The sequence below is a fragment of the Poecile atricapillus genome, chromosome 10 (assembly GCF_030490865.1).
Source record: "Poecile atricapillus isolate bPoeAtr1 chromosome 10, bPoeAtr1.hap1, whole genome shotgun sequence".
In the NCBI taxonomy this organism is placed as follows: Eukaryota; Metazoa; Chordata; class Aves; order Passeriformes; family Paridae; genus Poecile; species Poecile atricapillus.
Genome location: NC_081258.1, coordinates 14,893,863 through 14,912,854, shown reverse-complemented (window position 1 = coordinate 14,912,854; position 18,992 = coordinate 14,893,863). Strand labels below are relative to the sequence as shown.

General features: G+C 41.3%; 1 protein-coding gene across 11 annotated transcripts in view; it reads left to right on the top strand.

Annotated features, from left to right (window-relative positions):
• Positions 1–18,992, top strand: part of CTCF (CCCTC-binding factor) — a 34,631-nt gene that overhangs the window by 5,242 nt on the left and 10,397 nt on the right. For 2 of the 11 annotated variants that reach the window (XM_058845996.1, XM_058845995.1), the window contains 5 exons: positions 2,866–2,978; positions 6,522–6,616; positions 15,774–16,566; positions 17,195–17,365; positions 18,008–18,141. In XM_058845996.1, coding sequence (XP_058701979.1) covers positions 6,563–6,616; positions 15,774–16,566; positions 17,195–17,365; positions 18,008–18,141 — 1,152 coding nt within the window. In that variant the 5' untranslated portion in view covers positions 2,866–2,978; positions 6,522–6,562. Of the gene's footprint in view, positions 1–2,865; positions 2,979–6,521; positions 6,642–15,773; positions 16,567–17,194; positions 17,366–18,007; positions 18,142–18,992 lie in introns of those variants that run through there. The other 9 variants (XM_058845997.1, XM_058845998.1, XM_058846003.1 and 6 more) reach the window with 6 other exon arrangements.

Sequence of the window (18,992 nt, the reverse complement as noted above, 5' to 3'; positions counted from 1 at the left end):
GTACGTTCTTGTCCATCTTGTGGGATGGGATGAAGTCATTCCAAAATCCTATGTATGGTTTTGGCCTCAGCACTCAAAATCTTCCAAAAAATTACTGTGTGAAAAGGGATTCATCTCAAATTTGATGGAAAACTAAGCTGTGTTGCCATGCAGTAAAATGTTAAATGTGTGCTGTGCAGCTTCTCATCAAAACTGAGGTGACTTGATGAGAGTCCTGAGATATGTCCCTGACAAAATAATACTGGATATTAGTGAGCTTGCTGTAATCTTGCTGCCAAACACAATACGAATTTGTAGCCCAGTAAGTTCAAATTAAACAGCTTAAGTTTTCACAGGGAGGGTGATTAACTATTGGATTGATATGAAGAGTAGTCATGTATTTCTTAATTTCCTAACATCTTTGAATCAAGATTGTGGAAAAAAAAATCTGAAAATTGCTTCAGCCAGATGCAAGGTGCTGACCTTTCCTTGTATATTTAGAGAACTATCATTCATGAGAGGTCAGGCTAGGTTATAAACCAGAGGTGCTGAAGAAAAAGGATGGATAGCACCTTGTCTTCTCTTGAACCACCTTCCCTCGTTTTGAACAGGGAGAGGTTTAAGACTTTTCCTTTTTGATCAAGAATATGATCAAACCAGTAAAATCTTCTGAATGGGGGAAAATAAGCAGATATTGATATATATTGGAGATGTGTCAAGTAGTGTCCTGTATACTTGGTACAGACTTGTGACTAAATACATCCTGATCTGAGGCTGTGGCATTGGGGAGCTGTTGGAAAGATAAATGTTGCTTCTCTGCTGCCAGGACAAGCTGCTGGCTCCTGTCCAGCTCGCTGCCTACCAAGCAGCCCAAGGACCTTGGCAAGAGCCCTGCTGCCCAGACAGTCCTTGTATCACCAGAGGAGTTCTTCCTTCCTGGTTCTAAGCATGGAAAATGCTGAGAGGGTGAAGCAAGGTGATTTTTATTAAATCCACTAAAGGAAACATAGCTCCATAAAATTTTGTGTTACATAAAATTATTTATTGACCCATTTTATATATTGCATTTGTGTATGTTGTGTGGGAATATATTATCTGCAGTGATCCTAGTTTTAAACTGGATGCTGAGTAAAATACTGACTTAATCAGGAATTAAACTATGAAACATAAAGCTGTGGAAGAAGGAGTAAACAACACAATAATTTTAAGCTGTGTTAATGCCTCGTGTGGAGACTTGACACAAGTGTTTGACACTTTCTGAGCTCTTCAGGATGTTAACAGTGAGTAGCTTGATGGTGGCCTAAGCATCTCTAGGTGGAGATTGCTGGAAGCTAAGTTTTTTTTTCACATCTTACTTATGTTAAAAGGTGGGAAGGGGATATGTAATCTTGAGAACTCAGAGCTACAGAGCAAATACGCATATAATCCATGTGCACCTCTGTGTGGCAATTTCAACAGAAGCACATGATGCTTGAGTTTGGCAATTCTAGTTTCTCCTGGCTATTTGTAAGAAGGTGAATGGTGTCACTCTGCTGGTGCCCCTGGAGTTCTTCACAGAACTCAGTCTCTTCCCAGTCTGGCTGCTGTGCTTCCCTGTGCTCACAGAACACCAACTTTATGGGTAAATGCAGTGGGTTTTGTGGTGAGCCTATAGCTTGTAGGAGTAAAAAAATGAGGTAAATATACCACAATTGATGGGAAACCTGTTTTGGTAAGAGACTGTGGAGGTACTGTAAGTTCAGAAGGGGATCTGCAGGTCCAGAGGCAAAGATCCCTAATCCTTTGAATGAGTGTTGGGATAAGGGTGGTAAACCACAGACATGACTGCTCTCCCTACACAGTGTTCCTGCTAGAGTTTTTGGAGACAGACTGCTGGACTAAATGGACAGTGATCTGTCCTTGAAGGAGTATTTTTTTATGCCCATGTTGGATAAAGGAAATTTTTTCCTTTTTTTCTAACCTAGCAATAAAAGCTATACAAAGACATTTACAGTTCTTGCTATTTGGGGAATAAGCACCAAAGCATTTAGGGAGGTAAAAGTCAAGGCTTCCCTGGAAAATAATTGGCTTGCATCAGGATTGTTGACCCATCTCCTTCCATGTGTGTGCTGGCAGTTGCATCTCCCGGTGATGAAGTGGTCAGCAGAATTTGCTTCATGAGGGCAGTAGCATGTAATTGAATGTGGAAGAAATGCAGCCTCAAGTTTGATTTGGGCCTTGATGGAACCATGCCCCAAAATATTTCAGGCTAAGTAGAGGCTTTCTGCAAAGGAAGCCAAGAGCAGAAGTAGTAATGGCAGCATTTGGCTATTTGTAAACATTTTTTACTCTTTGGAAATGGAGATGTAAACTTCCCTGTATGTTTAAAATTGTTGTCCAGGCAATTGAATTCTCCCATTGTTTAATGTTGTAATAGACATGATTTCTCTGGACTGGCTCCTGGAAGAGTCTTTCACTGCAGTAGAACCAGTAGTGATTTTTGGCCAATTACTTCAGCTTCTTGTATAGTTTTTCTGTCTCCCTGTATTTGATTTGCAAAGCTCTTCCCTTGAAACCACTTCTGACATCCAGAGACTTAAAATGAAAGCAGGAAATGCTACTGAATTAAAAATACCCCCTGGTTTTGGTTGTATAATTTTATGACATAAATTAACAGTATTATATTTTAACCAGTAGCTTTCTCCTGTGTGCTAAATTGTTTGCAGTAGAAATGCAATCTAAACTTCAGTTTTGCTTTCCCAATATGTACTGCAAGAAAACCCCTTAGAGGCACTTGAGGAATTTCCAGATTACAGGTTGGAAAAAGATGACATTTTTGAAGGCTAGTAGTTTCAGTCCAAGCTTATCAGATTATTAAAACCTTTCTTCTTTTCTTTCTTTTTGGAGGATGGAAGAAGTTAGTGTTATCCAGCATTCCTGCTGAGTATATAACTTACTGCCACTTCTGATCTTTGAAGAGAGATTTATCGCTTCCTGTGGCAATACTGAATACTCAAAAGGTACTCATTGATTACTTGATCCTTGCCTACCTTCCATATTTATTAGTACTCTTCTTTCCTTCCTGCCGAAGAGTGACTGCTGTTGACTCCTACCTGCTCTGAGCTACCTGGAGCGTTATATGATCCCCAGACTACTTTATGCTTTGCTCCTGTAGTGTGTGTGGAAATAGTTCTGTCCTGTTAAAGCAGCTGCACCCTCTCCTTGTCCTACCAACATTTTGACCTACATGAAGAAGAATTTGTGAGCATCCGTGACAGTATGATGGAGGCAACTATCAAATATTTAGATGCCTGACACGACATCTGTAATGTTTTTGTAGGCATCTGCTTTGAGTGGCTTGTGCAGACAAATCCTTAGGGATGCTTTTTCCATCTCCACCAGACTCAAAGGAGGGAGATAGCATTCAATGTTTGTCCTTGCTGTGTTATCGGTCTGGCTGTTCCTGGTTAGAAGTGCTTGATCCAGTGCAGTTGTTGGTCAGTACAATGTGCTGCCTCTTGAAACAGGCTGTCCAGTTGTGGCAGTCAAGGGACAGTTTTCATCTGCCTTTTGGCACCTTTCCTATTGCCTATGGGACAAGATATAATTTATTGCTAACAATCTGGAGAAAAGAGCATGCAGTAGCCCTTACTCTACTTCTAAGACAGATTTTTCCTTTTCTATTAGTTTAGATTTACTCACTGTGGTCTTGGGTTTTCTCCTGCAAATTAAAAAAAAAAAGTAGTGAGGTCTCTTGCCAGTACTGCTTCCTCCTTTTCTTACTGAAGTTCCTGTAGGAGCCTTGTCTGATGTGGATCTTCATACTTCATAGCACATGTGATTCTCTGTCTCTTAAACAGTGAAACACAGTATTTGTGCTTTTCTAATGCTGTTGTCTTCAATACGGGGTGGATTTGGATATCCACCACTCTGAAAGTTCAGGTCCCCAGTAGATTGCCAAATGTACACCTGTTCATTGGGGTTCAGCTGGGGAACTGATCAGTATATGAAAGCACAGAGCCTCAGGATCTTGTGTGGAATTAAGTGCTGAGACCAGTAAGTCTCAGTCCTAGGAGCATCATAGTTTTAACTGCTTAAATGAAAAGAAGTCTCAATGTTTTGTGTTTGAAGTTTAAGTAGATCCTTGATTTTATGTAGTGCCAGAGAATGGTAAAATAACTTTGGCTGGGACTTCTTGTAGTACCCTTGTTCAACCCCTGACTCAGTGCAAGGCCAGCATTGATGCTAGATGAGGTCAATTAGGATTGTATTTAGGAAATATTTTTGTTTCCACAGCATCTCTGAGCAACCTACTCCAATATTTGACCAGTTCTTGTTGTAGCTGGTCTGTTGCACTTGTCCTTTGACTCTCTGCTTCCAAGAGTGTGGCTCCACCTTCTCTTTGCTTCCCTTTGAAGGTAGCAGTAGGATCTCCCCATGGTCGTTTCACAACTAACTCTGTCAATCTGCTGTGTAGGTCTTGTATTCCAGTTACCTCATTGTTCTGGCAGCCTTTGGATGGTTTTTTTTTTCCATGCGTTCTAAGCTCACCAATGGACACGTGAAGCATTTTAAATTTTCAGTTTACACCTGTTTTTCTTCAAGCTTATCCAACATTGCCCATATGTCGAAGATCTGATGGAATGTAAATTCTTGCAATGTATTTTATGCCAGAAAATACACCAGGTATTTAACAGAAGTTCAGTATCATCTTTGCAGTAGAGTAGAAGTGACTTAATGCTGCCTTTGGGATGTTCCCTTGGAGTTGATTAGAACAAGAATGCCTTGCATTTTTGGAGGTGCCTGGGTTGTACATTAATAGGTTGATACTTCTTGATCAGTGTCCAAGCAGCTTCAAAATATCTCTTAAAGTCCAGTAACTTATTTTCTTAATCAGAGCCAATACCTTGTAAACAGAGAGGGGCAATGGCTGTGCCTTGCATTAACTCACCATCAGTGCTAATCTGCAGAGATCCCCGTGAAATGTTCTCTGTTCATCTTGTCTTCAGTGTAGAAAAGATCTGCAATTCCTGGTTTGTTTTCCCTTCCCCCTGTTAAGAGTTTGGGTGCAATCTTTATTTAAAACAGCTTTCTTGACTGTTAAATCATTTGTTGAGCAGAAGATTGGGTTTGAAAAATGGAAGAAAACTATTCCTTGATTCAAAATTTCAGGAAACCCAAAGTGGATAAAAAGATGTTTCCATTCAATTCTGTGTATTTTGTTGTCCTCTTGTGTGTGTGACAAAACTTTGAGGTGATATTCCACATGGGAGGTGTTATATCAAGTGTTTTCTGAAGGGAGAAGTCCTTCACTCTTGAGGCCTTTCTATGTTAATTGACAAGTTTGTGAAGTTCAGGAAATCTTTTCTAGGGTTGCATAGCACAGAACCTGGCAAGGATGCAGCTTGCATCAGCAGTCTTAATATGCCCTTAGCTGTGGAGCTAACACCATGTATCTTCTGAGCATCCTCTTTCCTGGTCAGGGCTTGTATGTAGCACTTGCAGTTTTTGCTGAGTGTGTGTTGAATAAAAAGAGAGAACTTCCAAATTTGTTTGAAAGCTCACTATCACTGAGCATCCATAGCTCCAACAAACCTCTTATCACTAATGCTCTTTGAAGCTGATAAACAATTAAAAATAGACTTGTCAAGTAAAAAATGCAGCCATGACCCAGACTTGAGTGCCTTGTACTAAATAAATGACAGAAGAACCTGGAGGGGAAGCACTTAAATTCAAAGGGTGTGAAATCCAACTGGTGTGAAATCCAACACTGCTTGGCCCTCATCACTGAGTGCAGCAAGAATACATGCCTCTCTCGAGAATTACTCCTCTGGACTTCCTTACCATTCCCAGGGTTTTTAGCATGTGTGCACACTGCAGAGTGGCAAGGATTACAGAAAAAGATAATGTGCTGTCTTATAAATACCGTATTTCTGTAAACGTGAATATTTTACACCCTTAATTGATAAGGGTAATGAACCTTGCTTCACTGAGCAGAGGCTGCTCTTCCTCAGGGTGGCAAAGTTAGAGCTGATTTTGTTATTTGAGGTAAGCAGTATATCCACTGCTGGATTGACAGTGTGTAAGGAGTGATATTTGCTCTCATTTACACCTCTTAAGCTATAAAAACTCCTTCATCGTGCGATATGCTATTCCACAGCACAGGAGAAAAAGGCCATCTGAAGTAGGCAGAGCTGGCTCTAAAATGTCATATTGCACTTGTAATCTGATGTGAGACATCCAGAGCTTTAGGTTGTCAGAACTGTAAATGCTAAAGAGTTTGAGAACAGGTAGGTAGAGAAGCTTGTAAAATGAGTTCAGTCATCCTAGTGAAAGTATTAAAGCTGATTAAAATATTCCTTTGGTTTTGATTATGGCTCTTTTGGTAAGTGAAGGGGTCCTCAAGCAGTTATCAGTGCTGTTCTGTTAGGGGTGTGGGACTACACCTTTTGTTAAACAAGCATTAAATATTGAACACTGCTTTTATTTCCCCCCTCCCCACACCCCCAGCCCCTTACCTTTCTCTTTTATGTAGTTTCACTAGTTCATCTGTTCTGTTCCAGAGTGAGTTCTGACCTCAGGAGCTGCATGAAGAATAGCCAGCATGAAGAGAACAAATCAGTCCAGGCAGAAGTGCAGAAGCGTCAAGAACATAAATGTAAATTGAGGGGTTTTAAAGTGTGGTATGTGTTCCATGCTGAGGCAGTAGTTTCCTGAACATAAAGCTTAATATTGTGCTGGTAGAAACCCTTTTGCCCTGCTTTTCTTTTGGCTGCCCTTAGTGTTGGGGCACACCAGAGATTTAGTCTGGATGGAAATAAGTGTGCTTAGCTTGGCGAGTTCTGGCCTGGATTGGTTTCCTGACCAGTAGCTGCAGTCTTGAAAGTGCTTTTGCTAACATGAGGAATAGTTGGGCTGATGGAGGGAATGAGTGGGCAGTTTAAAGGCAGGGATGGTTTCTTTGCAGAAGTGGGTATGTTTGGAAATGAGACCTTACTGCTTCCTGGGAGAAAGGGGTTTTTTCTTCTAAGGTTAAGTGCCTTTGTGGGATTTTGGGGGTTTTTTGCTTCATCTGCTTTGCAGGTTGATTGTAGCACTTTTAGGGCTTGGTGTATGAGAATATTTGGAATACAAGTCCAAATGAATTAAGGGTGTGTGTAAAACAATGAAGCTTCTTAAAATTTCAGCATGAGGGTTACTTTAAAGGACTCACCTGGGTTTGATTGTGTTTATGTCTGCTCCAACACTTATTAATTCAGACTGACTTTTCTGTGATTCAAAAGCGAGGCTGTCTTAATTTAGGCTCTGGGAGTTTGTCTTGTCCACCACCCTTCTGCCATAGGTGCTTTCAAAACTCTCCTGGAATTTCCTGTCCCTGCTGCAACAACAGTAAACTGCATCTTTGTGTTTGACAGCCTGACATTAAGTTAACTAGCACTGACTTCAGTTTTCCTTATATGCATCAGGGTATGATTTGTGAGGTGACTAATAGTTAGTGCATGGACAGCTATTATTGCCCAATGAACCCAAGTTACCATCCCAGGGATAAGCTCTTCCTGCTCCTCCAATTTGAAGCCTGAATTCCCTTGTCCTGGTAGAGTATCACTACTTAATGAGTACTTGTGCAAAGATAAAAGAAATAGCTGTTCCCCAAAAGTTTATTCTTGGATACTTGTTCATCTAGATGAAGCCTTAGAGGAAAACAAAATCCAGCTACTTATTATGAAGTCTCCAGAATGCCATGAAACTTGTTGCACAGGTCTTTTTTTTCAGGTGTGGGAGTGGCTGCTATTGCCAGTATATCATGCAACACTACATCAGATGGCCAAAGAATCCTGTTCTTCTCCTGTTTCTTCATTATTTTGAAGAAAGATCTTCTTTTGCTGTTAGCAGTTTGCCAGTAGCCTAAATGAAAGCCTAAATTAATGTGTAATGGGAGAAATGGCCACAAGTACTTGTTGATAAAACTAAGAATCTTTCCCAGGATCTACCTATATAGGCTTCACTTTTTGTGGTAATGGATTTTACAGGCTGCTTAACCTGAAATAATTTCTGAATCTCAATTTAATACCTTCAAGTATTCTGATGGTCTTTCATGAGCTCTTTCATCACTTTTACATCATGATGACCTGTAAAAGGGAGGGACTGATTAGTTTTATGATCTAACATCAGCTAAGAAGAAATTCCTTTTTGACTGCTTCTTTTAAAGTGTAAGTCTTCCTGTATTCTGCACATGATTAGATTGCGTGTTTGTCCTTCTGAAATGGACTGTCAGGTTAGCAAAATATAAAACTTCCTAACTAAATTAAAAAGGGAAACTATTTAAAATATTATTGATGAGTGTATTTCACTGGCATTTCTCAGGTTTCAGTAGAGAATTTTCTATATGAGTCAAGACCTAGTGTCATCTAGTGAGATGCACTAGCAGGTATTGAAAGAAGTAGTGAAAAATTAAAACTAAGATTTGAAAGAATGTTAGATAGGAACAGAACGAGAAATTAAAGAAGAATGGAACAAATTTTAAGAACATTATCTAATTTTGTCCTTATTACCGTATCAATAGACCTTTAATTCTCCAAATCTAAAGGAAAAGCAAGATAAAAATTATTCTTCCAGAAATAAAGCTGAAATGCTTTCATCAGTCTGCTTTCTTCATCAAGGCTTTCCGTGTCAGGTTACAGGATATCCCAAGTGACTTGAATATGTGTGGGATTTGTTGTCAGTAGCTGCAGTGATTTTTTTCTCTTTTGTTCCACAATGCAAGTTCCAAGTAGTTGACATTATTGTATCTGCTCTTCTCTCCATTGTAGGCTGCAGCTTATTACAGCAGAATTAGCAGTATTAGTTCTGGAAGATCCATGATCTGAGGCTTTCTGCCACTGTCAGGTGCAAGGATTAAGAGGGAGCTTGTTCAGCAAACAGCTGAGGAAAGATGTGGAATTGAGTTTCCTTCTGCCTGGCTGGGGGCCCTGGGTATATACTCTGTTTCCATGTCTGCATGAGCTCCCTGAGTTCCTGATCAGTGAAAGGTCAGCTTTATTCTGAGTAATTGCAGGAGATCACAGGTGTGTGCTACTTGCTGACTGAAAAATAGAGGTCAGTGCTGAATGAAGCTTCTGATTGCTTTCCATCATTTCATGAGACACAATGAAATTGGAAAGAGCTTTGCTGGGATCCTTGGGCAGGAGTACTTCTGTAAGTTACAGGAGGAGCAGGGAAAAAAGAAAAGGGGTGGAGTAGAGAAATGGCACAAGATGCATTTTGATTCTAGCACTGCACCAGGCTGACTGTGGAGAATGTTCTGTAGCCAGGGATAGGCTTGACTGTGCCCTTGGGAGTTTGTAGGGGTCAAAGGTAAAGATTATTTGATATGATGTGGGCCGAAGTGTGCTGCCTTCATGGGAGCGTAAGTAAAAGGTAACTTTGGTTCACAGGAAACAACTCAGTGAAAAAAATATGGAGGGCAGTCTGGTCACAGATAAATACTATGGAATTCAGACAGTTTGCTTGCCCACAGACTTGCTGTAACCCAGAGGGTTGCAGTGTGTGTAAGAGAAAGCAGTTTCATTGTAGTGTGTCGAGGGTGGGTGGCACAGAGTAGAGGGACACGGCTCAGTGTAGCCACCTAGCTCACCAAATACAAGATTCCTGGTGCTGTGGTTTACTGACAGCTTTATGCTGATACTGCAGCTTAAGGTGGCCCTGGTGATCTCTTTCCTCTACCCAAGCATTTGTGTGAGGAATTGGGTCGGGAACTGAACATGTTCTAACAGAATTGTTTTTCTCTGCATTAGTTTTCAGCTGGAATTAGTTCTCGATGGAGATCATTATGGTGAATTATTCTGTCACTGTGAAGGAGGAAGCTGAGAGCAGCCCTTTGGACAGTGAGTGCTGTGTTTACCTGTCTTACAGAGACCATGAAACTATTACACAAGTTAAAAATCTGGTCTCCTGTCTTGTTACTGAGGAAAAAGTGGGTTCCTCTTGATGTCAGTTTAGTGTAGGGATCCACCTAAAAGCTTTAAATTACTCCCTGGAACAATGTGCTCTTCTTGCCGTATTTAGACCAACCTCCCAGCACAGACACCTTGGTTAGGTAATCACCACCAACACTGACTGTCTTTTCTGATCCCTTCACAGGGTCAGCACTCAAGGAAACCATCCTTGTACATCTCTGCACTTTCCAATTGCAGCTCTCATTCCCATAGCTGGTTTATGTATTTCTTGGGACGTAATCTTGCTTTTCATGCAGAGAAAAAGCAAAAACATTTATTAACCTGTGGTGAAGTTTGCTTTTCTCTTATAGGTTTCTTGCTTTTCCTTACGCCCTCCAAGATGCTGAAGTATTTCTCAGAATAATTGCTTAATAGTGGGTTGATGTGACTGCCCTTTTTTTTTAAAGCTGCAATAAATGTTTTTCCATTTCACTCTTCTTGTTTGCTTTTGGTACCAGTGTTGTAAGTGGCAAGGAGAAAATGAGAAAACAGCTGGAGATGGGCATGTAGCAATCATAACCAGTGGATATGGAATCGGTTGCAGTAGCCAAATGAAAGCCTTAAGTTTTTACTGTGAGAAATTTACATAGCGAAAGAAACTTACCCAATGTTTTAGTTTCTCCTGTTGGTAGTAACTGTTTGGTGTTTTGCATGTGAAAGACACAGCTGGCCTGTTTGGATGTATGTCTGTCTGCTTTAGAGAAAGTTATGCTCGTGCCATGTTCATCTCTTACCAGGATAGTTCTGCTGGAGGAAATGGAAAGGCTGCCTACCTGTTAAACTGGCTTATCTTTGGCAGTCTTAGCTGGGAAACTTCTTTGGGAAAAGTTATAGCTGTTTCATTGTGGGAAGGAGAATGGCCAAGCACTCTTGCAGTTAATCTGCATCCACTCATACCCTTAAATACTTACACAGACATGTGTGGATTGCAAGCAGGGGAGAAAAAAGTCTGTTGTCTATAAACACTGTTGGATATATTTTTTTTTTCAATCTTTCTCTTGCTTTAAGTAGGATATACAGTGCATAACTGCAGACTCTTAGTTGAAGTTTTTGGTTATTCCTCTATTCAGCTTTCAGAGCTTCTCAGGGGATGCAGGACAAATATAAGTCTCCCATGTTTTAACATTAAGCTTTATTTCCACTCCCATGTAATTTTTGATAAGTGGCTGATCTGTAAGCGGCAAAGCCATGTCATTTTTTGAGTGGGATCTGGATGTGGATTGGCTTGAATTCAAGGCCTGAATATGGTGCAAGGGTTGTTTGCACTAATGTAGCTGCTGATACTTTTCATTATTTTATGAATGTCAAAAATTTATTGATAGCATTTGGCTTCATTGTTTCTATTGGAGTTTTAAATTTTTTTCTCAAGTTAAGTGTGTCTTACAGCACTAAATGTACTTTTAAATTGCATTAGTGTCCCAGCAGTTTTTATTGAGACTGTGCCTTGTTTGGAAAAAATAAATATTTTTGTATAATTTGGTCCATGAAACTTGATGCAGTTCAGGGTTCCTTAATTTTAACATGGCTGAGAGGCAGACAAATGCCTCTTTGATAGTAGTTTTATTATAAATAATACCACTAAAATAAATGGGCACTGGCACTAATGGTCCCTGTCTCTTGGTTTGTACTTTCTGCATTGACAATGACAGCACGTTGTTTTCAATGCTTCTACAATTCCTTCAGGTACCTAAAGGGGCTTTAAGAGAGCTGGAGAGGGACTTTGGACAACGGCACAGAGTGACAGGACAAGGGGGAATGGCTGCCCACTGACACAGGGCATGGTTAGATTGGATATTGGGAAGAAAGTGAGTGTATCTGGGCTGAGACTCTCCATGCTGTAATCAGTAGGACAGTTGGCACTAAATTACTTTCTCTCAAGCCACCTTTTGATTCCTTTCATTGGAATGAGGTGTCAGTTGTATGAAATGCACAGCACTTTTTATTTCTGCTTGTTCCAGCTTTCTGGATGGGCTGTCCATTAATTGAGGTCTGTTTGGATGTCACAGCTCCTTACCTGGCTAATTGGATTGTGACAGTGCACTGAGCTATTCGGTGTCACGGTGTCTCTCCGCAGAGCCTGCTGAGTGAGCCTGTGTGCAAGGGTTGGCTTGAGCTATTAGTGGGAATTATGTTTTCAGATCTTCTTTGGTCTTTTTTTGGTCATTCTCCTTATTGTGGAATATTTTCTCTTTTGCTTTTTTTTTTCAGTCTTGATTTACTGCATCTTTTAACTTGCTGCTTTGTTTTCCTTTTTAGATTCAGTCATTGTGGAACTGAGCTGTTGGTGTAAGGTAGCTGTACCTGGTAGGAAGAGAGCTGGAGACAAAAGCCAGAAATAAAAAGTTAAGAGAAACTCTGCAGTTTTTATTCCTAGTGTTCTGCTATAATGGTCTTAGTTATAGCAAATGGCACATGTCCTCCAATAAATATAAAATTTGCCTGTGAGACTCACTTTATGAAAAAGGAGAATTAGGATAAAGAAATTAAGTAAAAAAAGTAGCAAATTGTTCAAGACAGTGATTGAGAAGTGTCATGGGCAGCCAGTGCAAAGCTCACTGCAGCAGAGATGGAGTCTTTACAGAGAACTTATTTAGTAGGAAGGCACCCATACATTTTCCTCTCAAATTTAGGGTACATCTTTGTGTCCCCACCCCACAGTTGAAGAAGTTTGAAATTTGTAAATCCACACTTCTTCAGAGGAAATCTCGGCAGTTTCATGAGATTTGTGAGCTGTCCAAAGCATCAAGTGAGACGGTTCCTGTATATTTCTGTAATCTTATATGTTGTTAATATGACATTCAGTGTATTGTGACATTTCCCCTGTGGCAAGACTTTGATTTAAAAACAGACATTTTCAGATGCATTAACTGATGGAAAGGAATGGACTGTTGTGGATACTTTGGAATAGGCAATAAGTGCTGATCCATGTGCTGAGTGTTGAAGGCCAGAGAATCTGGGTCAGGATGCAGCCTGTACTGGGACAGTGGAAGGGGCAGGCAGGAGTTCAGAGGTGACATGGAGGTGGCAGGGTCAGGATGCAGTGGTGGGCAGGGGCGGTGGAAGTGGTGGGCAGCGATGGAGATGACACGGAGGTGGCAGGGTTGGGGTGTAGCAGCAGGCAGGGATGGAGGTGACAGAGGTGGCAGGGTCGGGGTGCAGCGGCCCCAGCCCCGGTGCAGTGCGGCATCTCGCCGCTCGGGGGCAGCCGTGCCCCGCCGTGTAACCCGCGCTAGCCGCCCGGCAGGGAACGGGGTGAGAGGTGACACAGGGAGCAATAGCGGGCTCCGAGTTTCTTTACCGGACGGCTGTAAGAATCCATCCATTCCTTTCACACAGGTACACCCCTCACTGTGAGTGTGTTTAGCCTGAGGCTTGCTGCAGGCATTTCCTTGGTCTCCCTGTACACCTGCATTCCTAGGCTGGCAAACTTCCTGATGATGTGAGCTGTATGCCAGTCTTTATGTGTGCCAGTGGCCTGTTCTTTTGTGGACATAGGATTTTCTGCTTTACAAGTCAGAAGTGGTGCCTTCCTACTACTCCACTATAGAATCATAGAGGACACTGGCAAATTTTGGCCTGTTGGCTTGCTTTCAGGTGACTTAGCAAAATTGTTACCAGCTTATACTGACATTGAATGTGACAGTCTTTGTGATGGCCCCACCTCTGCTCAGAGCTGCCTGTACTTGTATCAAGGTTGCAGACCTCTGCTTGGCGCCAGTGTTGCATTAGCTTTGCAGATGGACTTTTGCCATTTTTTCCCTCCATCTTACATATTTTATTTTTACCTCCTTGCCCATTTACAACATTTTATGTGTTGTTTAGCTATGTCCTTTTTTTTTTTGTTCAGACACTTTTGGTCACCTGGAACGTCTTTTCTTCTCTCTGCAAATACTTAAGATAATTGTAAAACACTTTTGCAGTTGCTGTAGGCCAGAGACGTGCTCTGTTCTGATTGCCTGCTGTCTGGTGTTAAGTACTTACATCATCTCGTGTACTTCAGCTGTTTGTCCATATGGATTTGCTCCGACTTGAAAAGCTGACGGGTGGTAAAGGAAAGGAGGGGCGGGATCCCTGCAGGGAGTGCGCATGAAGCCATATGTTGGTATTCCTGGGTATCTGGTGCCCTCTGGAGACTGTGGCTGCCCACGACATCACGAGTATCAAGACAGGATGTTAATTTATGTCCCTAGCCTGGGCAGGCTGAAGAACAACATGAGCTTTATTGTTTTCACAGCAGAAGTGGAGGACACTAGAAAAGACAGTAGAGTAAAAGCAAGAATTCTCTAAAAATAATAGAAATTACGTCTTAAAATTTTTAAAGTTAATGGAGATTTAATAGCTGTGCTTTATGTTTATGTCTTGTATAAAATCGAAATTGAGTATGCAAGATTAAGTGTAGATACTTGAAAATAGTATGGGGATTTAAAAGTGTTGAGTTAGCAAGGAAGATTAAATATTTATATTAATTCACTTAGCTGGTTTGAGAGGCCATTCAGTCTAATGGGAAAATATAGAAGTCTCTTAGCAAATCTGGAACTGGATTCAGGAATTTTTCACAGCCTTAGTAAGGAAGCTGGCTTTTTTGTTACTTTCTTCTTATCCAAAACTGACCTTGGTACTTTTTCAATGCTTAATGAGGGGTATAAGAGATGGTATCCTGATGCAGGGAAATTGTTTGGCGTGTTTAGGGACCTTCCTTTATTTTTACAAAGTAAAATGCCTGGAACAGAGACCGACTTACAAAATGCTCCTTTGCAATAATTTTATTCCTTTCATTTGGGAAAAAGACAGCTGCAAAACAATAATTTCTTTTCACTCTTACTACTCTTGAAACAATCTTCCTGCATAATGAGAATACAGGAGTTTAAAATTTTGCCCCAGCTGCGGTGAAGAACACTGAGTGACCTGAGGAGGCAGAAAATCTCAGTGTTCTGTTTGCATGCAGCCATTGTCAGAGTTACAGTTAAGGCCCACCAAAATGCTGTGCTTCTGTATTGTTTTTTTGGGATTGTATGGATGGATTTAACACAGGTATCATGAGATCCTTAGAATTCAACCAGCTCAGAGTCCATATTATTTACACTGAATTAAGATTTTACCTGAGTTGTCTCCTGCTATGGCTCATTCAGCTGAGGGAGGGAGTGCATGGTGCATCTTCGGATTCACTCAGGGCACAGCAGTGCCAGAGGTGGGAGCAGGAATTGAACTGCTTGCAAGAGACATACTTGCCTAACTCCTTTATGTCCTTATGTTGTTCCAAGGAGTTTAGACTTGAAGTAATAGTAGTTTGATATGAAATAAGTGCAACTTATGTTCTTATGCTTAATTCTTAGTGCCTTTTCTTCCTGGAAAAGTTATGCAGTTCTCAAATGTAATACTTCCTTTAAGGTTGGCTTTTTGATTTTAACAGTATTGTAATTTTGTACCTTTAAAATTTTTAGCCAGAGACTGCCTCTGGTACTGCTAAGCTATGTGAAATGATTAAACAAGCTCAATAAGGAATAATACTGCTGTACATCTTGCTGGTGGGATTTGTGGTCTTTGAGAAACGGGAACACGCGTATCACTTAATCTCTCTTCCTTGCTTTCCTTCCTTTCCAAGAAGCTGATACAGTTGTCTCACTGCAGGCAGCGTTCTGTGATTGCCTTGGTTTGCAGTGGTAATGGGCTCGTGGAGACCTACAGCTCTCAGCTCCTGTTTTCTGAATATGATTGGGATGGGTTGGGTGTTTCCAGTTGGGCGACTTGTTCTTCTCTGGGGTTTGTGCAGTTGTTAAATACACTGGATGCTGTGCAGCATTCATTTTCTTGTTTTTACAGCAGGAAGGTGAAATGGAAGGTGAGGCAGTCGACGCTATTGTGGAGGAATCAGAAACTTTTATTAAGGGAAAAGAGAGGAAAACCTATCAAAGACGCCGTGAAGGTGGACAAGAGGATGATGCTTGTCATATACCACCAAACCAAGCAGATGGAAGCGAAGTGGTGCAGGATGTCAGCAGTGGGGTGCAGATGGTGATGATGGATCAGCTAGATCCAACTCTTCTTCAAATGAAGACCGAAGTAATGGAAGGTGCAGTGCCTCAAGAAACAGAGGCTACTGTGGATGATACACAGATCATAACACTTCAGGTTGTTAATATGGAAGAGCAGCCTATAAACCTTGGTGAGCTTCAGCTGGTTCAAGTACCTGTACCAGTGACTGTACCTGTTGCCACCACGTCTGTGGAAGAACTGCAGGGAGCTTATGAAAATGAGGTTTCCAAAGGAGGCCTGCAGGAGGGGGAGCCCATGATCTGTCACACCCTCCCTTTACCAGAAGGCTTCCAAGTTGTGAAAGTGGGTGCAAATGGTGAGGTGGAGACACTGGAACAAGGTGAACTTCAGCCACAGGAAGATCCCAATTGGCAAAAAGATCCAGACTATCAGCCACCAGCCAAAAAAACAAAGAAAAACAAAAAGAGTAAGCTTCGCTACACTGAGGAAGGCAAAGATGTGGATGTCTCTGTATATGACTTTGAAGAGGAGCAGCAGGAGGGTTTGTTGTCTGAGGTTAATGCAGAAAAGGTGGTGGGCAATATGAAGCCACCAAAACCAACAAAAATTAAAAAGAAAGGTAAGTTCCCCATCTGCAAATGGATTTTGGAAATGCTTTTATTGTGGCGATTGCAGTGTGATTGAGGCGAATGAATATGTGCAAGGGGGAGGAGAGTAGACATGCCCAATGCTGCTTGCTCACAATGTAACGGTGTTCGACTGCAGTGCTTCTTGGGTACACCTCCCTTCTCCTCTCTATAGGCTGACAGGGAGCTCATTTTCCACAAGTGTGATACTATGGCATTAATAGTCTCATACAACTTTGATTGAAAAGGTTGTTCTCTTCGATGTATGACACATGTAACAGTTTGTGTGCATGTTTTACATCAGGAGCCAATGCTGTAATTAATTCTGTGGGTTTTTTCCTAACCAATTGCTGGGTAACGTAGATAATGTAAAATACAGTAATAAGTATGTTTGATTTTTGTTAAAGCTGTACATTAAGGAACCCTTTTTAGAGTGCAGAAGGAACATTAAGTACTGGCATACCAGTGAAAATTGAATCCAAAACAGCCACAGGCGTGCAGTTGGATTTAGTGGTGCATGTGGTTCCTTGCAGTAGTTACACCCCCAAGAATCTTTCCTCTTGTGTTACACAGTAGACCACAGTACTGTCAAAGGCTAATGCTGATTTCCTTCACAACTAGGTGTAAAGAAGACATTCCAGTGTGAACTGTGCAGTTACACTTGTCCGCGTCGTTCCAACTTGGACCGCCACATGAAAAGCCACACCGATGAAAGACCACACAAGTGCCATCTCTGTGGCAGGGCTTTCCGGACAGTCACATTGCTGAGGAACCACCTCAACACTCACACAGGTACTCTTGGTTTTGCATACATTGTTTTTGTAGAATCTGCTCTGCCATCAGAGCAGTAGACTGAATTGAAGATAGACCCTTCTTGTTTTCCTACTTCCTCTTATGGAACAAGCTAAAAAAAAAGAAATGGTGTAGTTGTTTTCTGCCTGGCCAGATGAGGTGCAGAGCTTATCCTATTGACAGGTACAAAGTTGATCCTGGGCTTGATCTCAAATTACCTGTAGTTATAGAAATGTTCTCTTTACCTTGGGCATTAGCACTCATGTTTTCAGCTTGTTGTGCCTTACTGCCAAAAAAAGGAATGTAATTCATAATCTCTCATTTTCTCTGCTTACTGAAGTTATGTTTAACTAGCTGATTTCTAATGTGTAAACAACCAAGTGGTACAAAAATAAAGGAGTCTGTTTCCTCACTGGAAGGATATTAATTCCCTAAGATCTTAAATCTATTAGTTATTTATACAAAACCTCTGACTTCTGTGCGTTCTGTTGCTCTAATTTTATCTTTCAGAACATGAAAGCAGTGTTGCTAATTCACTTTAAAAACAAAAAATAAAAAAATCCACAATCAGCGCTGTCCCATATTTTCTTTTGTCACTAAATCTCTGTGTCACTGTCTTCCTGTCTTGCTGCACTCTGTTAGGTACTCGCCCTCACAAGTGCCCAGACTGCGACATGGCCTTTGTGACCAGTGGAGAGTTGGTTCGGCATCGCCGCTACAAACACACCCACGAGAAACCATTCAAATGTTCCATGTGTGACTATGCCAGTGTGGAGGTATGGGACTTGTTACAGTGCTGAGTGCTTCCTTGTGTGCTTCAAAGCTTGTTCACCATCTGTTACAAACTCTGTTCTTAGGCATTTCCTCTTTGGCCATTTGGTTGAAAGGCTCTGGGCAAAAGAAGTTATAAATCAGGGCTGCTCTTGGAAGCAAATGGTGGGGTTTCCTCAGTGAATCAGAAAGCAATTTGAGATGACTTTCAGAAATTTTAGGTGATACTTATTTCCTCTTTGGAGCCAGTAGTTGTCACGGTTCTTAAATGATTTGTTCTTTAAGCTGATTGCAGGAATTGTAGTGTGCTCCATGTTGGAGACAGACATTTCCTGCTGCAGTGAGATGTCCTTTCAGTCCCTCCCATTTTAGAAGCATGCATTCTGCACATCATCTGTTTATGCCATGAAGGTGTCTGTAGCTAAAACTAATGAGCCTTTGTCTCAGTATTGGTGAAAAGCAGCTTTGCTAATGTTAGATGATAGCTTAATTTGCCTGAGCAGATTAGACATTCTTGAATGCTTTCCCACCATGCAGTATTGTTAGATATTTTATAGGACAGCTTTTATATTGTGAAAGGAAATTCGAGCCAGATGATGAGCAACATAATTTTAAAAAATGGGATGTCTGCAGTAGAAGAAGGCTACAGTGGGAGAGCTTGAGTAGGGGCTTCAGGGTTTTTTTTCCTGCCCACGCTGTGCCTGCAGTGCTGTCACTTCAGGTCCTGTGGTTTGAGTGCTGAATAAGTTATGTTGCAGAGGTTTTCATAGTATAAATTAGGAAAGAATAACCAAGTCGGTCCTTATGAGGTCATGCTGCTTTTTGTAGGCATAAGTTGGTGATTAAGCAGCATGAG